This window comes from Scardinius erythrophthalmus, assembly GCF_964197995.2.
Source record: "Scardinius erythrophthalmus genome assembly, chromosome: 21".
In the NCBI taxonomy this organism is placed as follows: Eukaryota; Metazoa; Chordata; class Actinopteri; order Cypriniformes; family Leuciscidae; genus Scardinius; species Scardinius erythrophthalmus.
Window position 1 is genome coordinate 36,323,566 of NC_138241.1, and position 20,000 is coordinate 36,343,565.

General features: G+C 35.8%; 1 protein-coding gene across 1 annotated transcript in view; it reads right to left on the minus strand.

The window, feature by feature from the left end:
- Positions 1-429: 429 nt before the first annotated feature.
- Positions 430-20,000, minus strand: part of LOC308682316 (gamma-aminobutyric acid receptor subunit pi) — a gene marked incomplete at its 3' end in the record, with an annotated part of 55,666 nt that continues 36,095 nt past the window's right edge. Inside the window, exons 3-10 of the mRNA XM_081351977.1 lie at positions 14,823-14,935; positions 12,713-12,780; positions 11,168-11,385; positions 9,244-9,326; positions 6,172-6,309; positions 4,564-4,716; positions 3,551-3,744; positions 430-780 (exon numbers count right to left, since the gene is read on the minus strand). Of these exons, the coding sequence (XP_081208103.1) occupies positions 430-780; positions 3,551-3,744; positions 4,564-4,716; positions 6,172-6,309; positions 9,244-9,326; positions 11,168-11,385; positions 12,713-12,780; positions 14,823-14,935 (1,318 nt within the window). The remainder of the gene's footprint in view (positions 781-3,550; positions 3,745-4,563; positions 4,717-6,171; positions 6,310-9,243; positions 9,327-11,167; positions 11,386-12,712; positions 12,781-14,822; positions 14,936-20,000) is intronic.

Genomic DNA, 20,000 nt, shown 5'->3' on the forward strand with positions numbered 1-20,000 from the left:
AATCTTAATTCAAACAGAAAACAGATTATTTTTCTCACCCCATTGGAAGATAATTTTGCTTTTTTAAGCAACAACTCACTTAATTTTTAGTTATTTCCCCAGAAAACAAGACATAATCTAGTAAATACATCTTGAATTAAGAATTTTTTTATATTTTTGACTGGAAACTTGACAAAAATACTAAGTAAGAAAAGCAGGGATTTACTGAATCATATTTAACAAAAATATGAGCTCCAAATGTCTGCTTTTAAATGCTCCGTTTGATATGGTAACTAGTAATGGTAGTTAAATCACAAATGCTGTTGATAGATCTTAACTTCAACTCTTCTCCTTTTCTGCTGAGTCTCTTGCTCTTTCAAACACACACACAAACACACACACACACACACACACACACACACACACACACAGAGAAATTATTTAAATTGGTTAAAAGTACAGGTAGTAGGTCCAGTAGAGCAGATTAACGAAGACGAACGACAGCGGGAAGGTTAACCGGGAGTAGTTGTCTATATAATGTGGGTTTTCCACGTGACAGCAGTTGATGGATCTCAGGATCTTCCTCATGATGGACATGTTTTTGGCGCAGCGGCTGAAGAGCTCGGACGGGCCCTCGGGGGCCTTGTCTTCGCTGGCGGGTCCGAGATCCGGTTCTCCAGCGCCAGTGGACGCCGACGCCGACACCGAGTCTTTGCGTCTCTTTACCCTTGAGGAATTGCTGGCGATGGTTGTGACGATGCCGTTCATCTCCTCCTCGCAGTCGTGCATGTGATGACCGTACTGACAGAGGACAGAGAGAATTAGCAATGAAACTCAAGAGGAAAGATCACAGGTATGATAGTACGTCTGATGAGAAGATGATGATTAATGATTTTGATGATGATCACAGTGATTATGATGATTACAATAGTTGATTTAAAGGATTAGTTCACTTCAGAATGAAAATTTCCTGATAATTTACTCTCCTCCATTTTATCCGAGATGTTCATGTCTTTCTTTCTTCAGTGGAAAAGAAATTAAGGTTTTTGAGGAAAACACTCTCCATATAGAGACGTCAATGGGGTCCAAATGTGAGTTTCAGTGCAGCTTCAGTCTCGACACGATCCCAGCCGAGGAATAAGAGTCTTATATAGACTAGTGTTGTTTTTGGCAGCCTGTTTTAATTTTAGTTTTAGTCTAGTCTTTGTGTCAGGCTGTCATTTTAGTTTTTATTAGTTTTAGTCACATTCATACTCTTTTTAGTCTAGTCTAGTTTTAGTCGACGAAAACTGATGACATTTTAGTCTAGTTTTAGTCAACGAAAACTGATGACATTTTAGTCTAGTTTTAGTCAATGAAAATTGTATTTTAGTCTCTTTTTAGTAATGTGATTCTATTTAACCCAGTCAATATAGAATTTCAAACAAGGCTATCTTATTATAGGCTATTTAGTAGGCCTATATTTAGGGCTGTGACGGTGGCAGGTTTTTTTTTTACCACCGCGGTAATGGACCAACTACCGGCGGTGGTTGGGGGGTTATTTAAAAAAAAACTCGTTTTATATTTCCACACAAAGACGCGTGATATACACTCTGCGCTTTGAGAGGGATGTGGGACGCAGGAAAACACGAAGATATCGATCTCCATCGATCTCTTTATGATATCTTTGTGTTTTCTACTTGATGTAAATTGGTTTGAAGAGCGAATTTTATCCTCCACAAGGGCGAAATATTTAGGCTATGTTTGAGATTGCGCTGCCAGAGAAAGTGAAACTAAAAATCACCCGCGCGTGTGAAACGCGCTTTACAACTAAACTTGACGCGCCCTATGTCTATATAACAAGCACAAACTGTGTTAAAAAGAATTTGACATGCAAGTACAAATGTAGGCCATCTGTCCTACAGCGTTTTCTACTTTACCACAGTAAAGAATACGAATATAATAGGCCTAATTAAAAGCGAACCAAGAAACGTTTATAATACCTTTAGAAAATGGGTGAGACGTGACGTGAGTGAAGATTTGGGAAAAGAAACCAGAGATTCCATGCAGGGATGAGTCACGATTTTTGGATATTCGATTAGTTTATTTAATTATAGGATATCGAATAGGTTGTGCGATTATTCTCTAAAATAAAATCTCCATGTTCTGGCGCTGATGCGGTGACGTGTTCATGTAACCAGAGACGCTGCCAATAACATGCAGCTGTCACAAAGAACCGGCAAAAGTAATGATTATGAATGTGTCAAATACATCAATGGGACATTTTAATAGAATAACTAATGGAGTAATATATTGTTAAATTCGCTGATAATCGGGTGACCAGATCGCAATCCAGAATTTAAAGCCGACAAAGCTATGGGTTCACGCACAACTCTCTCATTCGTCGTGACGTTACATTTCGTCTCATCTCGTTTTGGTCAACGAAAATGAAGAGACATTTTAGCATAGTTTTTATTTTTTTAAACCACATTTAGTCTCGTTTTTATTCGTCAATGATATTGCATTATACATGTATTTTAGTCATCGTCACATGACCATGCATTTACGTCTAGTCTCGTCTCGTTTTCGTCAGGTGATAACGGTTCGTTGACGACAATATTTCGTCATAATTTTCGTTGACGAAAGCAACACTAATCTAGACAAACCATCCGCCATTTTAGGAGAAATAAATAAACATTTATATACTTTTTAACACAAATGAAAAAAAAATCAACAAAATACAAACAAACATTGAAGTCACTATATGGAAAAAATCCTGGAATGTTTTCCTCAAAAACCTTAACTTCTCTTCGACTGAAGAAAGAAAGACATGAATATCTTGTATGACGTGTGGGAGAGTAAATTATCAGGAAATTTTAATTCTGAAGTGAACTACTCCTTTAATTAAAATAAGGTGTATTAATTAATTGTAAGTGGTTCTTACGTCTTTCCACGGTTGAAACGCTGATTGAGTGATTCCATGTGTGTTATTAAGGCGGAAGAGAAGATCATGTGCTTCTCTAGAGCTGAGCCAGAGCGATCTCACGCCACAGTGCCGAAAAGATATTTATTATTATTTATTATTTGGAATTTCATAAGAAAATGGACGTAATTTGAAATCTGAGACTTTGTTTCATATCAATAGTAACAAAGCACAAAGATTATTGTGCGCTACAATGTTACATTCATTCATCAACTGAGAACAGGATGACTAATCGACTCTTGGGATTTAAGAATCGATATCGGTTTGTAAAAATGAGAATCGATTCAAATCGAGAAATCGATATTTTTTACCCAGCCCTAATATTTACAATATGTTTTTGAAGCGCTGATCCTTGTAGCCAATCACAGACATATTTGATGAGCGCGTGAGTACAACAGCCAATCAGAGGTGTTTATGATTCCGCTCGACAGCGCTCAAGGTCTCACGTTTTTACAATTTCAGTATCGACTTGGTACCGAAGTCGGTACTTTTGACAACACTAGTATGAGCAATAATAGTGCCGCTTACCACAGAAAGCACCACAGATGATGATGATGAGCACAGTAGGATGATGATGATGATGAAGGCAGTGATGAGTTCATCTCTCACCATGAGTGCGCTGTTGCAGTCGGGGTGGTGCAGTGTGCAGAAGTGGGCCACGGCGTACTCGATCAGCGCCCCAAAGATGAAGCTGAAGCAGATGCCCAGGTACACGTCGATGGCCTTGATGAAGCAGTTGGCGTTGGGCAGAGACGTGCGGGCGCCCATCATCAGTGTGGTCATCGTCAGGACAGTGGTCACGCCTGTAACACACACACACACACACAGTCAGGGCTCTGAACTGCTCAGTGTTTATGAGACTTAAGAAAATCAACTAGTAGTGGCGCAACGGATCACAAAATTCACAATTCAGATCATGTACGGTTTTTGAGCCACGGATTCGGATCATTTTTCTGACCAAAATAAAAAATACAAAAATAATATATATACATATGGGGGGAGGGTAAAACTTACTTTACTTTGCAATTATTATTTAAAGCTCACTTGAAGTTCTTCGATACTCCATCAAAAACTACTAACTGATAAAGTTCAAACATTATTAAAAATACATAGGCTGAGTTACTAAACCAATCTTTGTCAAAGAATACACTTGTTTGTTCACAGTTTGAACGTTCTTCTTTCCATTTGTTTAATTTCAAGATCTGAGGGGTTACAAAGCTACAAAGCTGGAGCACTAAATGATATTCAGAGTCACATGACACGCTTTTAACATTAAATAAAGCACATAAACAGCACCTGAGATCATCATCGCAACACTTTCTAGAATAGAATCGTCGCTTGTCGCCGTCGCGGCTGGTTAGGACAAACACTCTGATCAACATGGAGAAGAGGCTTTTATCGCGTGCCGTCGCGTGTAGTTAGGACACGGTGTAACAGTGTGACATGGCTTACAGCGATGATCATGTTCGTACAGTCTGACGAGCAACAATCGTAAAGGATGATAATAAATCACGGCTTTAGATCGCGGTGGAAACGCAGACAGCAACAGGTCTGGGGGAAAAAAAGTTCCTGGGATAAATTGTTTCAGTTTAAATATCATACAATGAAATGCATAACTGTACCTATGCAAATGCGTGCGGGGACGGACGATTGGCTGATCCAGAAAGAGACCCAGGACAGAACCACCAACAGGCTGGAGGGAACGTAGGTTTCCAGGATGAAGTACAAGATGCTCCTCTTCAGCTCGAAATGAAAGATCAGCCTGGGATAATTCCCTGGGAAGAGGATCAAAGAATCTTTTCTCAGTGATATAAAACATTAAGTAAAAAAGAAAATCAGAGATTTAGAAGTTATCAGAGTGGTTTCTATATGTCAGTCTTCAAACTATGGGGAATAATGACCTCACTGAAATATGGGAGTGAATCCACCAAATTATTGTTCAGGAGTCACACTGAAGAATATGTACATTTTGCTGACATTCCTGATAAGTTATGAAAAAGTTATTTCTGAATGTTTAAAATGTCGATTTTTTTAAACGTTTAAGTTTTTTCTTGGTTATGCGAAAGTTGAGCGAACGTTCCGTTTTGCAAACGTTATGTGAACGTTACTTTCGAATGTTCTATGAACGTTCCGCAACAAGAAGCAACATTTAAAAAATGTCCAACTATGACCAACGGATAAAGAACGTTTTGAGAACATTATTAAAGCGTAACTCTCGACAAAATGCAACCTAGGGTCTTTTTGTTAATCTACCCGAGGCAAACTTTCGTATAAAAGCATAATTAGGATGGAAACGCCACTTTTAAGTTTGACCGTATTTTCGCATTTTCAAATTGACTTGTGAATGGGAGTGAATGGGGCACGACTATGATAGCATCAAAAAACGCTATTTTTAAAACACTAAGAAGGTTCGACACAACATGAAACTGTGCTGGAAGTCTCACCAGGGGCTCTACACATGAACTCCAGCATTGAGAACATTGTTTGTGCACACAGAGTTAACTAAAAAGAAAGATTTTGAACAAATCCGCCGGCATTTTGACCGTCAAATATAGTCAATCTCCGAATACGAATGAACTGACTCTGAATTTTAGTATTGTTTCTTATATGAGGATCCTTTTTCAAGTTCAAGGTCAATATTGATTTTCACTAACGACAAAACAACAAATTATCCGTGAATATATATGGAACTATAAGCTTTAGGAGCTTTCCATCTTTACTCTCCTCCCTGTTACGGAGATCGACTATTTTTGACTGACAAATTGATGGCGGACGGAAACACAGTGAGTTGTTCAAAATCTTTCTTTTAAGTAAACTCTGTGCACACACACAAAGTTCATGTGTAGAGCCCCTGGTGATACTTCCAGCACAGTTTCATGTTGTGTCGAGCCTTCTTAGTGTTTTAAAAAATAGCGCTTTTTGATGCTATCATAGTCGTGCCCCATTCACAAGGCCATTTGACCGAAAACGAAAATACGGTCAAACTTAAAAGTGGCGTTTCCATCGTAATTATGCATTCAAACTAAAGTTTGCCTCGGGTAGATTAACAAAAAGACCCTAGGTTGCATTTTGGCGAGAGTTACACTTTAAAGGCCAGATAACTATGACTGAACGTTCAATTAACGTTACTGTAAGAACGTTTGTTCATAACATTGAGAGAACATGATAAAATTATGATCTGGCATATTCTGCTCATCAGATTTGACTACAGTGTTTGTGTTCTTGTGTACCTGTCTCGTACACGGCCTCGGACGCGGAGGTGTAATGGTCCTCTACGGTGTACTGGGCCAGTCTCAGGGTGTCCAGTCCGCTCACAGACTCGTTCCCACGCGCCCAGTTAAACATCACGTCATTGACATTATAACCCCCTGTGGACACACGAAACAGTTCAGCTATTATGAACAGCAGATATAAAAATCACATGTGGGAAATAGATCAGATGTGTCTCGTCATATTCATCATAACTGCATGCACAATTTACAATAATTTATGAATTGCATCATAAGTATTACACAGAAAAGCCATTCAAAGCGTTTATTTAAAATTGATCTTTTGTAACATAAATAAATGTCACTCTCACTTTTGAACAATTTAATGCATCCTTGTTGAATAAAAGCATTTGCTTTCTTTAAAGAAAAACACTTCTGAATGGTATTTCTAAATATAAATGAAATGTACATCAGGTTTTACATGTTGTGACAGTTGCTTTGATCAGTAAAAGCCGAAGTTTAAATGTTAATGCTAAAGCAAAGACTTTAAATGTCAAATGTTCTTCTACTTTCAAATAAAAATAAAAAATTATACCAAATTAAATTATATGATGAAATTTGCTTATGATTTTATGATAAACAAGAAGAGAGTTTGATATGTGCACGTTCATTTTAGAGTATAAAATATAAATGATTTGAGCATAAAATCAGGATTGAGGTGTGAATGCATTAATTCATATTTATTTACATATTCAGTTATTAATAATTAGATATCATTTAGTGACTATATCAGAAAACTTTGTGATTTTTCAAATATAAATGTCACATGTGGACATCAGTATGTAATATCAGTGTGTGTCCTCTTGGTGGCGCTGTGTCATCATAATAAGATAATATGCAGCTGTGAGATCTGTTTTCTTGCCATGTGATGTTCATTAATGTGTGTTTTCCCATGTGACTCCCTGAGGACAGTAACGGCACATGACGGAGGAAGAGACTGTTCACATCTCTGCTGTTTGTGTGACACTCACATCACAGATCTGTACAGTAACCCATGATTTAATCAAGACTTTATTAATAAAATAAATTCCCACACAACGAGACTTTTAAAAAACCCTCATGTGAAACAAAGCATCTCAATCCAACACGTCTCCATAAGAAACCATCAGACACAAAGATGGAGAGTCTCTCGGTTCCTTTCATCGTTAAATAAATATTTAAGCTCAATTTCAGATGCCTTGGAGCTCTGGGTCGACACAAAGCTGAACACTGATTGCATAAGAATGGGTGGACTAGACACATCAGGCATTTGTCACATGATGTTGATGTTCAAAATGATTGTTTTTGCCATTTGCTTTCAAACAAGTGATGCACAAGTCAAATTTAAGATGAATTCCTTCAACCTTCTGAAAACTTACTGTGTCATGTGATGGTATTTACTTCATGCTGCCATTTCTGGGTGTTTTTTTCTTATAAGCGCACAACGTAACTCGAGTGATCAGTGAGTAAAAGCCATTCTCTCTAAGCTTGTTGTCTTTGCCTAGGTTTCTATAGAGTTCTCAAAATGTGCTTAAATAACCTTTTCATGAAAAATACACTGAAAATTGCATAATAACTGCACATTATGTTCATGTGTAAGATTGTGCAAAAAAAATAAATAATTGGAAAATTTGATCTGGTCTTTTAGAATTTGGTATAAAATGTGCTTAAATAATCTTTTCATGAAAAATAAACTCAAAATTGCATAAGAACTGCACATTATGTTCATATGTAAGAATGTGCAAAACAATTGAAAAATTTCTGCAAAAAAACATTTTGGTCTTAGATTTTGGTGCAAAATGTGCTTAAATTATATGTTCAAGAAAAATAGACTTAAAATTGCACAAGAACTGCACATATGTAAGATTGTGCAAAAAAATTCTGAAACATTTCTGCAAAAAAAAAAATTCTGGTCTTGGAATTTGGTGTAAAATGTGCTTAAATAATCTTTCATGAAAAGTAAACTCAAAATTGCATTATAACGGCACATTATGTTCATATATAAGATTGTGCAAAAAAATCAGAAAAATGTCTGCAAAAAAAACATTTTGGTCTTAGAATTTGGTGTAAAATGTGCTTAAATTATATTTTCATGAAAAACCGACTTAAAATTGCACAAGAACTGCAGATTATGTTCATATGTAAGATTGTGCAAAACAACTGAAAAATTTCTGCAAAAATTTGTAAAAAATTTGGTCTTAGATTTTGTTGCAAAATGTGCTTAAATTATATTTTCATGAAAAATAGATTTAAAATTGTACATGAACTGCACATGTGAGATTGTGCAAAAAAAGCAGAACAATTTCTGCAAAAAATAATAATCTGGTCTTGGAATTTGGTGTAAAATGTGCTTAAATTATATTTTCATGAAAAACAGACTTAAAATTGCACAGAATGTTTTGCAAATAACTCTCAAGAAAATCAAGACTTTTAGAACTTGGGACAAAATTGTCATGACAATTAAAAAGTCTTAATGGTCTTGAAATTAATCTTCAGTTAGTGCATCAGAAACCTTGTTTTGTCTTGATTTGAGGAGTGTGATACGACCCAGATATTCATGAAATTGGGCGGCAGCTAGCATCTTTCTGTCAGATTCTGAGACAGACTTCAGAACAACGTCCTACTCTTCTCCCGCTGATCTCTATGAGAGACACCTCCAACACTCACAGGCGGTTAAAGAAGAATCAGAGGATCAGAGAACGACAGACGGGCGGAGCGATAAAGAGAAAGATAACGTCAGCAAGAACAGAAAGCAGCTTTAGGTCCCGAACGATTTCATGCGACACAAAACTGACCCAAATCTAGTCGCTGTCACACACACATCATGCCAAACACTTCTGAGGTGCATCTTCTGTCTGTGTATATTCATTTATAATATAACCTTAAGTGCACGGAAAATAAACAGACATATTTGGATGCAACTTCTATAGTTGTGCGACCCCGACATTGTTCTTATAAAATATGAAACATTGTGCAGTTCAGATGTTACAAACGAGAGCACATCAGCTCCCAGAGCAACACAGTAAAAGATGGAAAATGCGTGTGTGTTCTTACAGCTCTCCAGTTGTAATGTGCATGTCTGTTTGTCCATGGGATATTTGGTCAGATCCATGTTACAGGCCACAGTGGTGGTGATCCTACAGAAAACACACGGATCATATTATTTTTCATAAACATCTGATATTTAAATGCATAACATCCTATACTTATCGTAGTCCAAACCTCCTTAAAGGAGTAGTTCACTTCAGAATTAAAATTCCCTGATAATTTACTCTCCCCCTCGTCATCCGAGATGTTCATGTCTTTCTTTCTTCAGTCGAAAAGAATTTAAGATTTTTGAGGAAAACATTCCAGGATTTTTCTCCATATAGAGACGTCAATGGGGTCCAGATGTGAGTTTCAGTGCAGCTTCAAAGAGTCTCGACACGATCCAGCCGAGGAATAAGAGTCTCATCTAGACAAACCAGCGGACATTTTATACAGAAATAAACATATATATACTTTTAACCACAAATGCTCATCTTGCTCTAGCTGTGATGCGCCACACATTACGTAATAAGGTTGAAAGGTCACGCGTGACAAAGGCGGAGGTACAGACCTAGTGTTTACAAAGCAAACGTGCAAAAACTGAGCCAAACGCCCTTTACAAAATAAATAAAAGGTAAAACAACGATGTCGGACGATTTTGAAGTTGGAGGAGAAACTGAGTTTTTCGCACTACTCTACATTTCTGAACCGAAACACGCGTGACCTTTTAACCTGATTACATAATGTGTGTCGCATCACAGCTAGTGCAAGACCAGCATTAGTGGTTAAAAAGTATATAAATCTTTATTATTGTTATAAATTGTCCACTGGTGTGTCTAGATGAGACTCTTATTCCTCGGCTGGATCGTGTCGAGACTTTGAAGCTGCACTGAAACTCACATCTGGACCTTCAGCCCGTTGGACCCCATTGAAGACACATGTTTTTCTCAAAAAATTAATTTTCTACAGAAGAAAGACAGACATGAATATCTTGGATGACGTGGAAGAAAGTCAATTATCAGGAAATTTAAATCCTTAAGTGAACTACTCCTTTAAACCAAAGAGTAGGGATGCACAGATATGAACATTTTGGCCGATAACGATAATTCTTTATATTTGAAAGCCGATAACCGATATATTGGCAGATTAATCTAAATCCAAATTTTTATTTAATTTTTGAGAGCCTGATTACAAAAACAAAAATCTCATCATTAAAAGTCATGTCCCAAGCACACAACTATAACGTTCTCATTATAATGTTATGTAGTCGATATGACAGACTTGCACTTTAACTGTATTTTCCTTTTTTGAAGTGACTACAATCATATTTCAAGCCATTCAAAACCATCATGTTGAACAGTGGCATCTGAAGTGTCTCAGCTAAAGGGAATAATCCATTATTTATCGGCTTTAATATATCAGCCAAATTTTCTTATCGGGCCGATAACTATAAAAATTATCATATATCGGCCGATACCGATATGGTGGCCGATATATATCGTGCATCCCTGATCAGGACAGCTTAAGTCAAGTCAAGTCAAGTCAAGTCATCTTCATTTATTTAGCGCTTTTAACAATGTAGATTGTTTCAAAGCAGCTTTACAGAGATAAACATATAATTTAAGGTAACAGAGATTGTTTTGGCTTTATAGCAGTTCTTTAGTAAAGTTATTTTCCATCTAAAGTTAGTTTTGATTGATTCGCTTCCGTCGCAACGATCATTTGTTATTAAATTAGGGGCCGCTAAGACGACACCATTCTCTCTACACAGACTTTAAACGCGAACCTGTGAGAAACGCTGATGGCGTTCACATGCGCATTAAGAATTGGTTCTATAGTTATGTGCGTTTGAATATATGTGCGCAGGTTTGTAATTCCCTACAAACCAAGCCTAAACAAAGTAAGCAGATTCACAGTGATATATCTGTGTAGAGAGCAGCGAAAGCCTCACCGGAGGGCATAGAGAACCGTTCCGTTGGGAAAGATCCGGATCAGTCGGTTCTCCACTGTGATGTCGTGGAGGAAGGACTTCTTGGAGTCCACTATAAAGGTGTCCGGGACCCACAGCAGCTCCACCAGACGCCCGTCCAGACTCAGACTCTTGTTGCCCTCGAACACCAGCCTCTCGTCGGTCCAGCGCTGGCGCAGGAAGATGGTGGCCGTGTAATCCTGCAATCAAACACGCAATTAAACACTCGTAATACAACAGTCCTGAGATTTAGCAAACAATACACACATTTTATGAACAGCCAATTAGAAACGCTGTGGGATGAGTTAAAGTTTAATACTTGAGGTAAAGATTTTGAACAAACCCCTTAATTTTAAGTAATAATAACAACAATAAATGTTGATAAATGTTATATTATTTTAAACAAATAATAATACTACTGATGAAAAAATTACGGCTGGGCAACGATTAATCGTGATTAATCGCATCCAAAATAAAAGTTTGTGTGTACATAACATATGTGTGTGTACGGTGTATAATTATTTTGTATATAAATACACACATATTAATGTCTATAGTTAAGAAATATTTGCATGTATATACATTTATACATAATTTATATTATATATAAAAATAAATATTTTATATATAAATTTTTCTTAAATATATACATGCATGTGTATTTATAAATACAAAAATAATTATACACAGTACACACACATATATAATAATGTAAACACAAACTTTTATTTTGGATGCGATTAATCGCGATTTGTAAATATTATAATTAATTTTTAATAATTCATTATTAGTAGCATTATTCTTCTGTAATTTTAATAATAAAAATAATAATAATAGTTTAAATATTATTAGTATTATTATATTTAATAATAAACAAATAATAATAATAATAAATAATGTGTTTTTCATTATTATTCATTATTTTACAATAATAATAATAATAAGTTGAATTATTATTATTTATATTAAACTAATAATACTACTAATAATACAAATAAATATTATTTATTTTATTATTTATTATTGATGTCATTTGAAAATGAAAAACAATAATCATTATTATAAATATAAATAATTTGTAAATATTATTATTTATTAATAAGTGTTTACATTTGTATTATTATTTGTATATTTAATAATAAACAAATAATAGTAATACTACATATTTTTAATAATAATTTCTTTTTTATTCATTATTGTAGTGAATTAAAAACTAAAATAGCAATTATAATAAAAAATAGTTTTTAAAATCATTATTTATTGTCCATTATTGGTTGTTATTATTAGTAATATAATTGTTATTATTTTTATTTTTTAAATGACTGTTGTTAATAATAATAATAATGTGTGGGATGAGACAAAAGTTTATTAGAATTTGAACAAACCCTTAACCTCACATATGAGCAACAAATAAATAAATAAATAAATAATAGCACACAAAAATATTCAAGCTCATGTAAACTGCTGTATAAAATCTCTCATTTACACCCCAGATGTGTGTGTGTGAGGTTGCACTGTTCCTCTCACCATGTTGATCTCTGAAATAGTGTCAATGCTGGCGATGTCTAAACTCATGCCCACCGTCACAGGACCATCTAAACAACAGAGAAGGGGAGAAGGCATGTAAATATCATGTGCATTAATCACTCTGAGAATCGCTGTTAAAGAAGGAAACCCTGGGAGCGAAACTCTCTCTGCTCATTAAAGCTGATCATGTGGAAAGCGTATGTGTTTTACTTCCTCTAAAGTCTTTACATCAACACAGTGAGTCAGAGCCATGCAATGATTTAAATTAACAGTTTTGGGGACAAATTAACAAAAAACAGCAATGTTTGCACTGGAACACAACAAGATTTAGAATATTTGCTGAGGCAATAATCAAAAATGCTCTCATCATTGTTTTCCAACCGTGAGAAATACATTATAATATAAGTGCAAGAAGCAAATTAGGGCTGCACAACATATCAAAATTATAGAAATATCACAAATGTATATAATGCGATATGCATATCGCAACGGCTTGCAATAACTGTGGTAAAATCACTCACTCTTGGCTGAATAACTTTTGTAGCTTTAATAAGATTCAGTATATATTTTACTCGTACAGTGAAAACTAAGCAGTGTTTTATTTTTACATGTGATTATTGAGTTTGTGTTGTGAAATAACCCTAATGTAGGATAACCTGAACCCTGAACCCACTGATGTTAAAATAACACTTCTTATGCGACAGTAAAACACTGATGTTCACTTCCAGAAGCTGTAGGGATATTATAGTTATCTCTTAAATGGCTTAAAGTCCCCCTGTGGTGAAAATCCAGCTTTTAATGTTGTTTATGTGTCTATGTGGTGTTTTTAATCTGCTTTAAGACAAACCATGTGTAAATTCATAAGTCGACAGCATTGCTGAGTATTTCCTCCTTAAAACTGCAGTGAACCAAAGACAGTCTCAAAAACACGCTTTGAAATCGCTGGTGTTTCTGACGTCACAAACTACCTTGTAACCAATCAGATCAACGTGTGATCGCCAACCAGTGGATCTCTGAGCTGAGTGAGTGAGTGGAGGCGGGGATCATTTGCATATTCATAGAACCGCACATACTAAATGAGGCACGGGTGTCGAGTTACATTCAAGATATTTTAAGACATGAAAAATGCTTAAATAAGTCATTTTGGTGATCAAAGATGAGTTCTAATGGATACAATTATTGACTACAGGGGGTCTTTAAAACACATTTTTTTAAATTCATGTTCCTGGTAATTTTGAATGTGGGCGGGGCAACCTGTTACTCACATGAGATCAGCCAATAGCAAACCACAACCACCCAATCAATTCCCCCACAGACAAAATCAAGCCCCGCCCACATTTGTTCTGGTTCCAGAAGCGTTTCACTCGGATATATACGGCATAATAGAGAAGAAAAGATGAGCGCAACTTCTGTTTCATGCTGACTAAGTTATAAGTTGACAAACTACACTTGTAAAATATCTTCCTCAACACTGGTGGAGCAGAGAGAGAAGCGAGAGACCAGACGGCTGGAGAAACAACAGAAGAACATCAATAATTCACGACAGGAGACGAGGAGAAACACTGAGTCTCTCTAACGTGTGTGTGCTGGTCTTGACCTCTGAAGGGTCTCGGTTTTATTTTCATTACTTGAAGTCAAGTCATTTATTTATACAGCGCTTTTTACAATACAGAGTGTTTCAAAGCAGCTTTACAGAGATAACAGGACAATAATGCAACAAAGTTTGTTTCTAGAAGAAAACAGCGTCACAGTCTCATATAATGGTGTTAGTGCAGGCAGATCAATAATATTGTTGAATATTAAATTAAATATTAAATTAAACGTCCCCAACTAAGCAAGCCAAAAGCCAAAGGTGAAAAAGGTGACAGACCGAAGTCGTCGTCTTCTTCTGTCAGCTGAGAAGGTTAGCTAATGCATGTTGTTATGCACGTATAACAACACTTGTCCTTAGTGTCTTTCTGATTGATGATGCTGTGGCTTAATCACATTTATAATTCACATTTGAATGTGTAATATAATGGAGCATCAATCAATCTGCTTTCAAATGAGCAATGTGAGGGAGTGAAGCGCCTAGACATACACACGCATTAAACATTCATCACGTCCTTACTGTCAAAGAAAGGCCGGAGGTATTTGTTGTATCCTTTCATCAGCTTCTGGATGGTCGGAGGAAGAATCTCTCCATCCTTCACTTCGGCGCTGAGCAGAGAGTTTTCCAAGAACCTGTGCGTGGGAAAAACAGAGGAATATGAATGAAGAGACCGAACGCTGGCGTCCTCATTATTTTCAGGGCAAAACGCTGATGATGAACAATTTGTTTCGGCGTAAAATCGGAAACCCACACTGATAAGAGTGTGGGAGATTCCAGAACAACTTTAAATTAAGATAGAGAGGGAAAGTAGAGAGGGAAAACACGCTCATTTTCATAATTGGATTACTTTGATCCGACTTGAAAACGTATCCTCAGATTTCATCACGTTTGGCTTTTGCGCAGAACAGCGAAATACAGCAATGCACCTTCAGCAGAAACTAACGCACTTATGATGCCATGAACGTGTGTGTGTGTGACATGTACAGTAAATACAGGACAGATGAGCACGGTAAAAACTGACAGTAAAACATATAAATGATCTAACTGAACATCAGTTTCAGGCACACATATAGGCGTAATTTGCGGGTGGGACGGGTGGGACATGTCCCCACCACTTTTGAAACATCTCGCGGCACGAACGTACCAATACAAATAAATAAAACATCTCCAGTTAACTAGCAGAGCATTCATTTAGATCATTTGTTGATCTTTGAATTTATTCACGTGAAAATAAATAAATCTCACCACTAACAACATATATTAGACCTCATTAAACAACTAATTTAACCCAATGTACTATTTAAATCAATTGCTGGACATCGTAATGTTATTGTACATACCTCTGATTTATGATTTAGCTTTGTGTTAGCAACGCCCCACCCACTTTTTAAAACAAAGTTACGCCCCTGCATGCACGTTACATAATCAGAGAACATTTGGATTACAATTTGAACTAGTTCATTTAAAATTGTCAAGGCTTCTATAGACTTAGGTCACACAATTTCGAATTGCAATTTAAAATGCGATTAAAAACAATTCCAGGTTTGTTCTGCTTGTTTTAGAGCTGCATAATTTGGCTAATATTTTGTGTTTATATATCAATATGGCTATAAAATATTAACTATAACTATTATTATTACTAAAAAAGTAAATATATTACTATTGTAATATTTCAATGTAAAATAATATTTTATAGTAATTATTCGTTTTTTTTATGGCTGTCCTAATTTCTTCATTTTAAAATGTTAAACCATCAAACTTATAATTTGACAGAAAAATAAACGCTGATAAGCACGTTTGCAAATATATTGCAGGCATTGAGATTTGATAAATGCCATATTGCAATTTCGGTTTTATTTCAGTTAATCATGCAGCTCAACTATATAATATATAATATACTAAACTAAATATAATATACTAATATAATAAAATAATATAATATAATAAACTATATACAGTAATCTATGGAAGTTTGTTTCTGCAAAAAAAAAAAGGAAATTACGACTTTTTATCTCACATTTCTGACTATATAACTGATACAATCTGACTAATATCTGATATAAAGTTGCAAATGCGAGTTATAAAGTCAGAATTGCGAAATGTAGACTTGCTATTGTAATGTGGACTCGTGCATTTTCTGTAAAGCTGCTTTGAAACGATGTGTATTGTGAAAAGTGCTATACAAATAAATGTGAATTGAATATTGCGAGTCAAAATTTTTTGATATAAAGTTGTAATTTCGTGATAGTCGTAATTGCGAGAAATAAACTTGTAATTCTGACTCTCAGAATTGCGTTTATATCTCGCAATTCTGACTTTATAACATGAAATTGTGAGATTTAGTCAGAATTGCAAGATATATGGTCGCAATTGCGTGTTGTAAAGTCAGAATTGTGAGATATAAACCCAATTCTGGACTTTATAACTCGCAATTCTGAGAAAAGATATCAGAATTACAGTTTATTTCTCACAATTACAAGCTTATATCTCACAATTCTGACTTTATAACTTTTAATTCAGAGATAAAAAGTTGTAATTATCTTTTAAAATGTTTTATTCTGTGGCGTAAACAATTTTAATGTCCCTAAACTAATATTTTAAGTCTCTGCTTTAACAACAACAACAAAAAATCCAAATGATGGTGTCGACGCCTCAAATCCTGAGGATTAAAGAGAAATAATGCAGATGTAAACGTTTGAGGAGGAAACAAGCCACTCACTGAAATCAAAGAAGATCAAAACATCTCAACATCACAACCGCTTACTGAACTATTAACAACCACCCCATTAGTGTCTATATATACTTTTTCTAAAAATAAATTTTAGGACAAACATCTGAGAAACTCCATTAGTGTGCTGAGCTATAAAAGCACGACATCTGAGTTTCCAGCTGTGCATCTAAACAGACACACAATACAAAATCAACCCTTGTTTCCTCTCAAATGTTCCTCCAGCTTGTTAGGTTTTGCAGAGGTTGTGTGAGGTGAGTTTCCCAGCCAGGAAAGCCAGAGGATCATCAGTGGCTGCGTTTACAAATAATCCGTCAGTAATGGGATTGACGGCTCAGTCGGACTGGAAAGCCTTCATCTAAACACCCTAACCGATCCGATTGAGCTCGATCCGAATTCAATTTCGATCGGATTGAAAGGAGTGATTTATTCCTTTTCTAACCCGATCCAGAGAACATGTGAACACTTGATCAGATTGAACACTGAAGCTGGAAGGACTGCGCATGTGTGATGGCGCTGAAACAGCGCAATGACGTGTGACGCGCTGAACGAGTCGTTCTCCTGATGAATAAAGTGTCGTATGAATGAGTTTCCCGTCTTTCTATAATCCTCCTTTCCCTGTGTGTGTGAAGTGGAGCAGGACAACGGCCACCAGTGCTGGTTTCAGACTCACACACACACGATCAATATAAGCAGCGGCACAGCGGCTCATACGCTCGTCGTCTCCTAATTATCACCAGAAATGGATAAATATTAAGTCTGCTGTTTAAAACAAATAAAGAACCAATGCATGAGAATGGTTATTATGGGCAAACAGCGGAAACTCTGTGTTCGCGCATGTCAAAAAATCTATCCCGATTTGAAGCTTGTGACGTATAAACACACACATCAACCCGATCACATGTTTAGCGTTCATGTAAACACTACGTTCAGATTCATTAATCGGAATGAATTTGTGTGTGTGTGTGTGTGTGTGTGTGTGTGTGTGTGTGTGTGTGTGTGTGTGTGTGTATGAGAGACAGCGGGATGCAGAGTGTGTTTTATCAGACGAGCGTTTGTTGTTCTGCCAGGCCTGTGGGGTCGTGTGTGTGTGTGTGTGTGTGTGTGTGTGTGTGTGTGTGTGTGTGGGATGAGAAGGAACCTCTCCAGCTCCTTTTCTGACAGCGTTTGGCTTTGATTTCACACACTAGGAATCCTAACATGACCTTCAGTCTCCCCATATCAGGGTGAATCTCACAAAACTTTGTCCAGGTCACAACTCACTCCAAAATCAAAGAGCATGAAAGAAATGATGGTCACACTTTAGATTAGAGTCCTAATGTCACAATTAACTACAACTTTTGCCTTAAACTTCTAATGACTGCTTATTAATAATAAGGGATTATTAATTAATGGTTAAATTAAGGGATGTAGAATGCAGTCATGCAAAATAAGACATTAATATGGTGTTTTATAAGTACTAATAAACAGGAGATATCATAGAAATATGCATGCTAATAAGTAATTAGTTAATAGTGAGAATTGGAACATAAACTAAAGATTTACCGAAATTATATTTATATTTTTTAGAAAGAAAAAGAAAACAAAGCCTATTTCAGCATAAAAATATTTTTTGTTTTGCATTACTTTCTTTATAATTCAGTTCTCAACAATGATTCTACTTTAATCATTTTTTTTATTATTATTATTATTAAATCAGCATAAATCCTATTTTACCAGGATCTAAAAATACTTAATGTTTTTGGCATTGCAATAATGAGAATTGGGGGGAATATGCTTGAATTTCAGAAAATGCTATTATAAACAAAACAAGTCATGCACAAACTGCTTTTGATTTTGGATAAAAAAAATGAGCCAGATTGTGTGACAGGCTTTATGAGATGCAGCAGCACTTCTAAAAGAAAATGTGACAGCTCTTGTTGCTTCTTAATGATTAATTTTAGAAAACAGAAGAAACAGAGGAACGGTCAATAAATTCAATCATGAAAGCAGCATTTCAGATCAAACTGGAAGTCATCATGCAGCAGCGAAATACAGCTTATTAACTCATATCTGTCAGGATGATGGGATTGTGAGATCGACAGCACCTCATCGGATCACTTCCAGATTGATTTGGGAATAGGAAAGGAATTATTTCTCCAGAACCTGTTGGAATGATTTGGCAGATGCCATTAAGTTCAGATGCATTTCTATTTGCATAAAAATAAACCCGCAAAAACAGGGCTTTGCAAGATGCATTACACAAACAACGTCAGTGTAATGACACTTCTGAACACTTAAACCACACTCACTCTAGCTTGATGATCTTTTATAACCATAAAACCAAGATATTAGAGCAAAAATGTCACCAAAATGAACAAAAATACCCTCCAAATTCAAGTGGGCAAAAAAATATCCTTTCACAAAACAAAATGTATTACGACTGTTGCGATTGAAGAGAAATGAGAAAATGAGGTGTAGATTGCTGCATTACGTTTAGATCTGCACATGTCGCATAAAAACATTATTTTTGTGTATTTTTGCAGGGGTTGAGCATTAGAACCAATCAAACGCGTTTCTGTTGATCGTTCGAATGCAGCGGCCAATCAGAGATGTTTACATCAGTCACCAATGATGAAGAAATTCTCTAATAAAATAAACAATGTGAAGTCTTGATTTTCTAATGTGTAAAAAGCAATAAACTAATGTTGCATTAAAGAATATGATGCACCGTTTCCCCAAAACAAGTTTTATATATTATATTAATCCATATTAATAATAATTATTACGATATCAGGGGCAATCAACAATATTGAAGCCTTTCTTGCAATGAATTCCTGTTTATATTTGCATTATACAATACATGCATGCAATGTGAAAATTGACCTTACAAACAAAAATGCCCCTGGAAATCAATTCCAGAGGGCAAATATTGTCCCTTAATGGAAAAGATCATTTCTGACCTTCATTACACACTTGCCTTACACACT